This window comes from Parasteatoda tepidariorum, chromosome 2 (genome assembly GCF_043381705.1).
Source record: "Parasteatoda tepidariorum isolate YZ-2023 chromosome 2, CAS_Ptep_4.0, whole genome shotgun sequence".
In the NCBI taxonomy this organism is placed as follows: Eukaryota; Metazoa; Arthropoda; class Arachnida; order Araneae; family Theridiidae; genus Parasteatoda; species Parasteatoda tepidariorum.
Genome location: NC_092205.1, coordinates 79,557,578 through 79,568,960, shown reverse-complemented (window position 1 = coordinate 79,568,960; position 11,383 = coordinate 79,557,578). Strand labels below are relative to the sequence as shown.

The 11,383-nt window shown below is 30.0% G+C and overlaps 1 protein-coding gene across 1 annotated transcript in view; it reads left to right on the top strand.

The window, feature by feature from the left end:
• The first annotated feature begins 261 nt into the window (after positions 1-261).
• Positions 262-11,383, top strand: part of LOC107439850 (probable ubiquitin carboxyl-terminal hydrolase MINDY-4) — a 29,995-nt gene continuing 18,873 nt past the window's right edge. Inside the window, exons 1-5 of the mRNA XM_016052583.4 lie at positions 262-401; positions 1,991-2,138; positions 3,996-4,112; positions 7,086-7,177; positions 9,488-9,586. Of these exons, the coding sequence (XP_015908069.4) occupies positions 2,019-2,138; positions 3,996-4,112; positions 7,086-7,177; positions 9,488-9,586 (428 nt within the window). The 5' untranslated portion in view covers positions 262-401; positions 1,991-2,018. The remainder of the gene's footprint in view (positions 402-1,990; positions 2,139-3,995; positions 4,113-7,085; positions 7,178-9,487; positions 9,587-11,383) is intronic.

Sequence of the window (11,383 nt, the reverse complement as noted above, 5' to 3'; positions counted from 1 at the left end):
AAAACTGAAAAAGCTCAATTGCAGCGTATATTTACTTACATTCCTTTTTTGCAACTTAGTGGGAAACTTTTTATTTTTTAATTTTTTTCTATTTAATTATTCCTCTTAATAAAATTTTTGATTTTCAGTTTCTTTTTATTTAAAGGCTTTTTTGATTTTAGGATATGAGCAACTTCTTACAACTAAACCTTATTAGTTGCTATAGTAACACTTTAATTTATATTTATTTACATTTTATACAAATTAATGAAGCACATAATTCTTAAAAGACTTTTATTACATTGAAAAAAAAACTATTTTACTTTTACTTTTATTCTAATCATTAAATGTAGGGAAATAACATCGTCCGAATTTTTTAGAAGGTTTTATTTTATTCGTATATTTTTGTATATATATTTTCTGTAAGTATTATCATTTGAATTACTTTTAATTCATTCAATTATAGGTAGAATTTCATTTATTGAATACTTGACAGTATATTATTGTTATTATTTAATGAAGTCCAATTTTAATGTTTCTTACAAGTTGTAAACTTCTTTTCTTTTACAGTAAGTTCCACATGATCATTGTTTTATTTATTAGTTTTATTTTGTATTGATTTGCATGCATTACATAATTTAATAAGCATTTATGTGATGAAATCTTTGCGAATCAGTATCAATTATAAGTTATGGCGTGAAAAGTTCATTTCTTTTACAGTAGGTTTCTAAATTAAAAAATAATTTTTTTGAAATTTTAAGTAAAGCATTACCGCAACATCTCTTTGTGGGCCTCTGGAGTCATGGGTTATATGGTACCACAATTCCGTGACCAGCTACGGCATGATAGGGATAATGTGGTCAGTATTGAGTATGTGGCGTAACTACCATTGCAAATATTTAAAATACCAATTCACTAGTATATAAGACTTGTTAACTTGATTCTGTCTTGAGGTACCCTTTGATAGATGAAGGTTGACATAGTCGATAAACTCTCCCCTTATGCACAAGTTCACCAATAACCCCAGACAAGCTGTTACCCATAGATCTGAAGCTGAGTGAATTTTAAGCCACCAATGAGGATCGAACCTCAATCCTTTACAATAACATCCCTGTTCCTTAATCACTGTGCTATCAAGGATATTTTTTTTTCTTCTGATATTTTAAACGTTAAAATTACACTATGAATATTTTAAAACATTAAAATTATAAGACTCATAATTTTATCGGAATTGTTATGGCAGAAATCATCATGTTTGCCGAGGACATCAAGGAATAATGTAACAGAAAGCATAAAATTCAGAGGCATAATGTAATGAAGTAATAATTGTTTTGAAACAAAGCATCAAATTCCTCAGTAATTAAAACACTTAAAAAAAGTCAAAAATTTGGTTTAGAAACTCTAGTTAACAATCTTGACAAGCACAAATCAGATAATCTTAAATTTAATCACGTGACGAAACAAAAACTCTCACTTGACCTAATAGCTGATCTATCTCTCTAAGACTCTCTATAATAAGTCTATGGTAGTAGTCTCTACGGGACGAGACGTAGGGGACGACCACCTTCAAGATGGATAGACGACGTTGAAAAGGACCTCAAGCTATTAGGAGTCAACAGATGGCGGACCGTCGCACCGGACAGGGCCAGAGGGAGGAAAATCTGCGAGTCAGCCTTGGCCTGTGAAAGGCTGTTGCGCTTATGAAGAAGAAGAAGTAGTCTCTACTCTATAGAGAATGAAGTTTCATCAATTTGGCCAATATGGCATTTTACTTATTTATTCTTTCAGCGAAATTAAAGAATATGGTTGTGCTAATGTTCGAAAACGACTCTGTTCTAAGCGACTTTATTTTAAATAGAAAGAAGACCAATTTGACCGATTGCGGCCTCTGCAATACATTCAGAGCAATTAAATCTTTTGTTAATTCAGCAATTTCCAACTTTGAAGGATATTTTGAAAAAGAATTAGATTTTAGAAAATTATACCTGTGTTTGAAAACAATTAATTTCAGTTTTGTAGGTATACTAAAGTTTTATGAGATGAATCTCCTTGATCACATGACGTGGATCGAATCAAATGGCTATGACAGGAATATGCATTGTGATGGTTTGGATGCCGCTATGAGACCGGAAAGGCCAATTACTGTAGATGAAGCTTGCGTAAGACATTTTGCTCAACTGTATCTCATTTTTTTTTATTCTTTTTGTTATTTTGAGTCATTTTACTATACTAAACACAAAAATCACCAATCTGACACACAAGAAATAATTTTGATACAGAAAGCAGAATTTTAATTTACACTAGAAAGACTGAAACTTCGTATATACCTATATTGCCCAAAAGCATTGTGAAAAAATAACTAATGTGCAATTAATTTTTAATATTTTTTATAGTATTTACAGTTATATAACAAGTTATTTGTGAATATTAACAGCTAAAAAAATTTATTTCACTTGGAAAAAAAGATAATTTAAGCATTATTGTTTGCACATTTTTTGCAAATGAAAAAGCAGTTAAGAGGCAATCAAAATGACTTTCTTGGGCAATCTAGTGTTAAAAAGTGTAAATTTTTTATTATACGTTACTTTTTATAATACATAATTTTTATTATATATTTTTCTTATATATTTTTATTATATATTTTTATTATATATTTTTATTATATATTTTTATTATATACTTTTATTATATATTTTTATTATATATTTTTATTATATATTTCTACTGTACATTATAGGTTTGAATTATAGGCATTAAGGAATATTGACGTTATAGACTTATAGTACATTTAAGGTTTTCACATTGAATTTTTTATTATACATTTATAGGGTTATGCATAGAAAGAATATCGATGAATAGCCATTGAGATTTTGCTGGCACATGCGTACCGTAAACCGAGGCGAGTCTACCCATCCAGGGGCGAGTCTACCCATTTTAGTTTTATTTAATTTTCACTATTTTAAATTGCAAATAAAAAAATTTTTACCAATGGAGGACTTAGNTAATTTTTATTATATATTTTTATTATATATTTCTACTGTACATTATAGGTTTGAATTATAGGCATTACGGAATATTGACGTTATAGACTTAAAGTACATTTAGGGTTTTCACATTGAATTTTTTTATTATTCATTTATAGGGTTATGCATAGAAGGAATATCGATGAATAGCCATTAAGATTTTGCTGGCACATGCGTATTCTTTTGTTCAAATTTTCATTGATCTTTTAACATTGATCTACCTAAATTTCGTGAATCAAATCAGCATTGCATATACTCTTTTAAAAATTATTAAATGTTGACCTTCTTTCATAGAAGCGCCTTCGGTCAAGCTTATCTTCAGTGAGAATGTTATACCGCAGATCTTTTGCACTCGATTATGTGGTCGGACATCCATTCCGACGTTGTATAATAAAAAGCACTTGTAAAAACACTAATAACAAAAAATTACGTACATAAAACTCAAAATTCTTTTTGATCACTAAAATAAATTATAAAAATTACTAAATAATTGGAAGAAATTTTTTTCTTCTTTTTACGTAGAATTTTCTTTGAATAAATGAGTCCCGAAATTGTGTCGCAAAACTATTCGATAACAGCTCCGAATGTATGGTAAAATACGCAAAAAGTGAAATCAAAGTTATGGTCACAGACTTTCGATTGCTGTCCTGCCTAAAGGTTTGGGACCATATTTTCAAATTACGGCTACTCCACATATTTTGAGAATTAAGAATCCAAGTCTGTTGAAAAAATATTTATCCAGAGGAAGAACGCTTTTGTGACTGAATTCGTATTTTGAAGTATGATCTCCAAAAATATTTCAGCATATTTAAAGTTAGTTCCTCGAATTATTCAGATTGTATCGTAGTACATGAAAATTCAATCACTAAATCAGAAGTTATTAAGGTGTTCTATTTTTTATTTTGTGTACTGAACATAATTCCTCTATTTTATTAGAGTAACCTTATATTCGCTCTTGAAATGAACTGCCTTTCATATTTATTTTTATTTCAGTCATTAAGAACTTTATTATTTGGGGACTTACAGCGAACTTTTGGAAAGGAATGGTCTGAGCAAAGTTTCCGTTTTAGAAGAACGAAACCATTTCCATATGGAATTATTCAGAAAAGGGTAAACAATTCATTTTTAGTTGATTTACGAGGATGGATCAAATATAAATGAGACTTTTTTAATAACTAAATATTAAAATTTTACTTTCAAGAAATATAAAAATGCAGTTTTCTACATACTTTTCGTGAACTTCATTTTCAATTTTTCCAACGTTTTGGAGGGTTTTTTACAATCCCGGCGGCACAGAAAGAAGTAGGCCGTGTAGTGAACAGGTTGCGTTCAATCTTCTACCTCTGCATTGGATGAAAATCTCCTTCCCCTCCCAAGGGTTCTTTAAGAGTTCCAAACAAATAGTGGTCTGAAGGTTCCAAGTCCAGGCTATATAGAGGATGTTCAACTGTTTTCCAGTGTAATGTCTGTAACTTTTGTTGTGTTACTGTGGCTTTATGCGACTTTTGACAAATAAATTTTCTTGCATCCTATTGATTTGTGTTCAAAATTCTAGGCACCCATTTTGCCGAGATTTTACGATGTACCAAATTTGCATACTTCCATAACTCATCTCTGTTATAGCACTAATTACTCGAACTTTCCTTCGTCAGTCATTGTAAATAAGGTCACGAGTTTGGTCAATTTTCTTTGTCAGACTCGTTCTTGGTCGTAGAGTATGAAGCAAGTTTTCGATTCCTTCATGCCTTGCTTAATAACGAGTGCCATTTGTAAACTTGAGCCCTATACAGGGTATCATTACCGAACTGTGCTTGTAATCTGCTCAAAATTTCAACAGGTTTGACATTTTCTTTTGGTAAAAATTTAATCACTATGTGTTGTGAAACTTCGTTAGGAACGTTGTGCTAACTTATGATAATGAAGTTACTAAAAAAAGGAACTGACTAAGAACTAAACATTACCAAACAATTTTTTAGACTTTAGATAAAGTTTTATTGTTGCCAAGAACTATGAGAATGAAAATCGTCTGCTATTATTAAAAAAATCTAATTTATATTTGATCCATCTACTTACATTTCTTTGAAAAATGAAATTACATAAATACTCCAATGAATTGCTATAAATAATTTACAGGGTGGTTACTAAACTCTGTATAAACGGTCTGAATTTTTGAGCAATCTTAGCTATGTAATTATAAAGGATTTTTCTAGATGTATTAAAATAGCTGTGGACTACAAGCGAAGATTGCTTACAGAAACACTTAGTGAAAAATTTTAACTGTAACGCAAAGCGTTACGGTTACCCATTACTCTAATGATAACGTTATTTGATCTTCGCAGTACATGCTCGAAAATTTCTTAACAAATCACACTTGGCAAAGGGGAAGAAAATAAGTCTAATTTAAGATAAACGCTATGCATAATCTCTCTAATCTATATACAAAATCTTTCTTTATTCCGAATACTGTACCTGATAGGGAGTAAAAGTAAAATATAAAGTTGAAGAACAATGGATCTCAATACTATGCAGGAACCACAGCGCTCACCAATTGTTTCACATTTACCGCCCATTATGCGTTCACTATAAAAATAATTCAGTTATCAAGAAAATTCTGCGTAAAAATATAAATTCCTAGTATTAATTCACCTTTAAAAATATCAATCGCTATCTGAGTTGTGTTCTGGAATGTTCTCTTACGTAGTTTGGGGACTACTGATATAAAGCATCACCTGTTCATCACCTTTCTGAACCTGAATGCTAAAAAAGAATGTTTAAAATGCGCAGTTATTTCTTCATGATTATTTCTTCATTTATTACTCCATGACGTAACAGAACAATCTTTGAAAAACAACTAGTTATGCAAGATTATTTTTACAAAGTTTAAAATACGTTTGAATATCGAAAATACATTGTAAGAACTAGTTCTTTTTTTTCCTAAGATGGTTTCGTCATTTCACTGTTGAAAATTACGAAATAAATGGGAATTTTAAGAAGACGTTATACCATTTAAAAAAATTTTAATCGTAAATTCTCCTTCGTCTCTACAACTGATTTAGAATTTAAAGTGAATAAAAGGTGTTTTCAGGCAAACCTAAATAAATCCATTAAGTCTCAAATACTTAAAAGAAATTTTTAAAATATCAAATTGAAAACAAATTAAGAGACGATAGCGCGATGGAGAAATATACGTTTTGATATTTTGAAATTTTATGGCTTAACTTCCTGGCTTATTCTAGCCTTGCCTGAACTGACTCTTTCTATAATTTAAATTTGAAATTAGTTATGGGAGTGAGACAGAATTTATGATCAAAATTTTCCCCCGGTATAGTAAGCATTTCTCAAAGTTAGCATTCGTACCGAATAGATGAGGCAATACAACTGCGTAACACACTTTCTACCCTATCTCGTAGCATTTTCGGTAAAATAACACCTCACCGCTTTCTACGCAAATGGCGTTACAAGCAGTCTCATCTTGTTATATCAAATATCTTAGAGCGCAACTACTTTGTTATACCTAGACACCACTTTATAGCTGTAGCTAGGGGATAGAGAGTTCTCCTTCCAATGAGGTGAACCGGGATTCGATTCCGGCGATGGCTGGTCGATACGAATTCCGCATCCGGCTTGCACCGACCACAGTGCTGATGTGAAATATCCTAAGTGGTAGACGGATCATGGGTTAGAGTCCCTTGCCGTCAGGTTAACCGTGGGAGGTTCTCTCCATGTAATGCAAATGCGGGTTAGTTCCATCAAAAAGTCCTCCACGAAGGCAAATTTCTCCCAGTGCTTGATCCAGGAGTTCTCTTGTCTTCTGGATTGGGTTCAAAATTACAAACCTACGGACTTGAACATTAGTAGTCACAAACCCAAAAATTGGGTCGGCTGTTTAACGAGGGTTATAAAATAAAATAAAATAAAATAAAATAAAATAAAATAAAATATTTCAGAAGGCATTCTTTAGCTTTTAAACTAGCCGTTGAATTTTTTTCCAGATATTACTTTAATTTCATTCCTTGATTAATAATTGTTGGAATGAAAAACTATTCTACTTTAATAAACAGTTCTTATTTGTCCATATTTTAGGGTGGTCCTTGTGGAGTTCTAGCTGCTGTTCAAGCTTATGTTTTAAAAGAATTTTTATTTGGTGACCATAAGAGTTCACTGGTCTCAGGAGCGTAAGTACATGCAAGGTGATCCGTAATCATTTCCCATAATATATATATATTTAAAATTCTTGTAAAAAATGAAGACAAAAAGTACACATATTGACGATCACAAATTAATATTTAAGATCTGAAAAGCACACTATCAAAATCTATCAAATCACAACTCTGTAAAGCGGGATGTATATCAGAAATAGGTGGTATTTGTAGGGTAAAAAGGAAACTACCAAGTTAATATTTACATTTTATTTTTAATCTTATTAATTTTTTAAGAGTCGTACTTATTTTAGGTCCTTCAAATCAGTCATTTAAATACTGTTATATTTCAGACTTTCTTTATATTTAGGATGCTTTGGCGTCAAATATAAAATGATCTCATAAAAATAATCCATGTTTAAGCAAGTAAACAGCTAAACTAAGGAACAGCACTCGAAGTATAGCAACTCATTCAATTTATTTATTAATGTTTCTGATATTTATTTAGTTCAATTTATGAACTGAGGTATATTACAAATCTATTAAATGTGCAAATAACATGCGGGTGTTAATACTAAATGTTTAATGCTTAAATTCTATTCTAAATAAATCAAACTACTTAGAATATTGAACCTGTTCAAGCTTTGCTTTGTAATTATTGTCACTAACACTTTGATCTACTACCTTCGGATAAAAATGGCGTTAACGGTTTGTTAATTTTTAATAAATATACTATGGTAGTTATATAAAGCTTTCTAAGTTCCCCCTCGTCGAGGGTGTACAGTACGCAAAAAAAGAAAAAATAATAACAATAATAAATGAACAACTTTTTATCTAATGATCAGATCTTCACGTCCTAGGGCTCAATCTTGATGGCGCAAAAGTTGACCTCAAATACGCTAATTAATAAGTGCAAACGATATTTTAAGTTAAAAAATCTGTCACAAAAACGTACTTACTCAGAATAAACATATCTTTTTTTAAGGGATTCAGGTTTTTGACACCTAAAATATAGGGGGTAGCAGCGATCTGGGGAATATGGTCTGAATAGTTTGGTCAGGAAAGCGTCCCAAAAATTGGACTTTTACTTTTTGCGTATTTCGCTAAATTTGCACGCAATTATTAAATTCACTTATCCAAAGATAATTCCATGCAAAAAATAAATTTTAGTAAATATTTTTTTTTTATTATTTTATTTAATAGTGGTAGAAAAAATGTTGAATTACAAGGTATGCAAATTTTTGCATCATTTTAAAAAATATAATTTTAGAAGGCAAAATGCAAAATTTTAGCAAAATCGGTCGAATAGTTCCTGAGAAATCGAATTTTAAATATCTTACTTTTTTGATCGAACTTTTTTCTCCTGTAATAATTTTAGACTCTTGCGATAAATTTTAGAAATGTTATAGAGAGTTGAAAAAAGTTGCACTGAGTGCAAAAAAGGACCACCTTGAATAACTTTTGATCTAATGATCGGATCTTCACGTACAAGGACTCATTCTTATTATTATCTATATAATTATTATCTAGATCATTTTTTACATAATTTTGAAGTATTTAATTTGACGCGGCAAAATCCGAAATTTGAGCAAAATTGTTGAATATTTCCTGAGAAATTGAATTTTATATGCACGACTTCCCAGAAATTATTCGATCGATTTCACTGAAATTTTGAATTTTGCCATGCATATTTACATACTTTAAAATGATGTAAAAAGTTGCTTACCTCACAATTCAAAATTTTTTCGACTGTTATTAAATAAAATTATAAATAATTACTAAAAGTTATTTTTTCCTAGATTATCATTGGAAAAACTAATTTTATATTTGCGCTCAAAAAATGTTTCAATTTGCTTAAAATGGTATGGCGAAATAAGCAAAAAATGAAATTAAGATTAAGGGGTCCAAACTTTCGATCGCTCTCCTGACCAAACTATTGGGACTATATTTCCCAGATTGCGACTACCTTTTATACTTTGAGGGTTATTTAAAATTTGGTTTGCACAAATTAAGCAGCATAAGTGATGTCATCCTCTCGAACTAATAAGATTACGTTCTAAAACGTGAACAACCGATCATTAGATCAAAAATTATTCAGGATAATCCGTTTCTTTTTTCCTTTCCTTTTTTGCGCACTGTACATTTTTCATAGTTATTAGAGCATCGAAGGTATATAGTTTGAGTCCAGCCGGCAGCAAGCGAGCATCTCAACCTCACTCCTCTACAAATTTAAATTGATATGCGTTCTTATTTATGCATATAGATATCGTTTGTAATATTTAATCTAAGTGTAAAAGTTTTACAATTATACATATTTCAATAACCCTTAATTTAATTTTTTTAAAGATTAAGGCCCACATTATCTGAAAAGAGAATAGCTCTGTCTTATGCTCTGACCAAAATTTTGTGGAATGCTGGAAGAAAAGGAAATGCCCTCGTAGCTTTGTAAGTTGACTAATTTTTAACAATTAAAAATTCATGAATACATTCTTTTACAAAGAGGGGAAATAATGTACATGTCGTTCGGAAAGACGCTCTATAGCGTGTTTGAAACCAGTTCTAATCCACTCTAGATGTGCTTTAGGGCTTATAAATTGCAATTCTTAATCTGCACATAAGCCTGCATATGAATGGGAAATAATAAATAGATGGAAAAAAATTTATACCACAAATATTAAATCCAATGAGAATGCAGTTTCATATAATTCATTTCTTTTCGAATCTTATTTTTCAGTTATCTTTAAAATATTATAGAAATTAAATTTTATTTTTAGTTGTCACGTCTTCAGTTTCATTGCTTTCTTATTTTCACTTATAAACGCAATATCGGAATTAAGTATAAGGAATTGATCTAAAACGAAATTAAATGAACTGAGAATTTTCAGTTAATTATTTGAAAGCATAAAAAATAGTTAAACAATTTTGAACACTCACTTGAATAACGAAAAAATATTATCTCATGGTAATTTAGTTTCAGGAAGTTGTAAAAAGCCGCAAAAGAACTATTGACACTGGTGACGGTTAATTTCGGTATTAAGATCTGGGATAATAACTACCTAATAGTCTAATATATAAGCTGTAATAAGTTTTTGACGGACACTTTAGCAAAGCCCTAAGTAAGTAGCTAATTTTAGTTAAGGTTAAGTGAAAAACTATTCCGAAGTTTAGTTTACTAAAATTCATTTTTCTTATTTACATTTATAAATATATATTCTATGTATTTCTCAACCCTGATTGAAAAAATTAACTTCAATCATAATGTTTCCAATGAATCGGCTTTTTGTAAATTATTTCAATTTTATTATTTTTGCTATGAATATTAAATTATTTAAATTTAGAAACACGTTTATATAGCAAAATAAACGTGTGAGTTCATTAAATCTTTCGGAATCCTAATTAACCAGTGTCACTTAGAATTATTATTGTTCATCTTTCGCATGCTAATCTACATAGAAAGCCAAACATAAATAAAGTAAATGACTCATATTATAATAAAAGCTTTAAAAATCCTATAGAAAATTCTTTTATATGGGATGTAGTGTGTTGATCGGTTATCAAAGCGAGTACATATGTACATCGAACATATATACGTTGAAAAATTAATCTGTTGAAACAAAAATATGTTTATTTAGAGAAAGTGCATTTTTGTTTCTGATTTCAAAACTTAAAATTAACTAATTATCCTATTTGAGGTTACCCCTTTGAATCCTCAGGAGGGAGTCCTAGAACATGAAGATCTGATCATTAGATCAAAAGTCATTAAGGGTGGTCCGTTTTATATTTTGCGGAAACTGTGCACCAAATATAGTGCGGATATCTTCAGAACTGCGTATTTGTATAAGATACATGCAAACACATCTGTGTAAGATTTCTGCTTTATTCATATAGATAATTGAAAAAGTTTTTGAATTGGTTGAGTATACAAAGTCTTATTCCCATTTTAAACGAAGTAATTTTAAATGACAAACTACAACATTTAAACGCGGTAGGTCAAATAATTTCTGAGTGATAAAATTTCAAAAAAGCTGCATATTTAATCTTAAATTTCTCAGAATTATAGGAATAGCCTTAAGATCTATTCATATATCAATTAAAAAAAAATAGCAATTTATTGAAAAATAGGTATTTTTTAGTTAGCCAGTTGCAAGCGAATAATCGCCAAAGAATTAAGACCTCCGCAAAAAAAAAAAAAAAAAAAAAAAAAAAAAAAAAAAAAAAAAANAAATATTATTTTTAAACAAA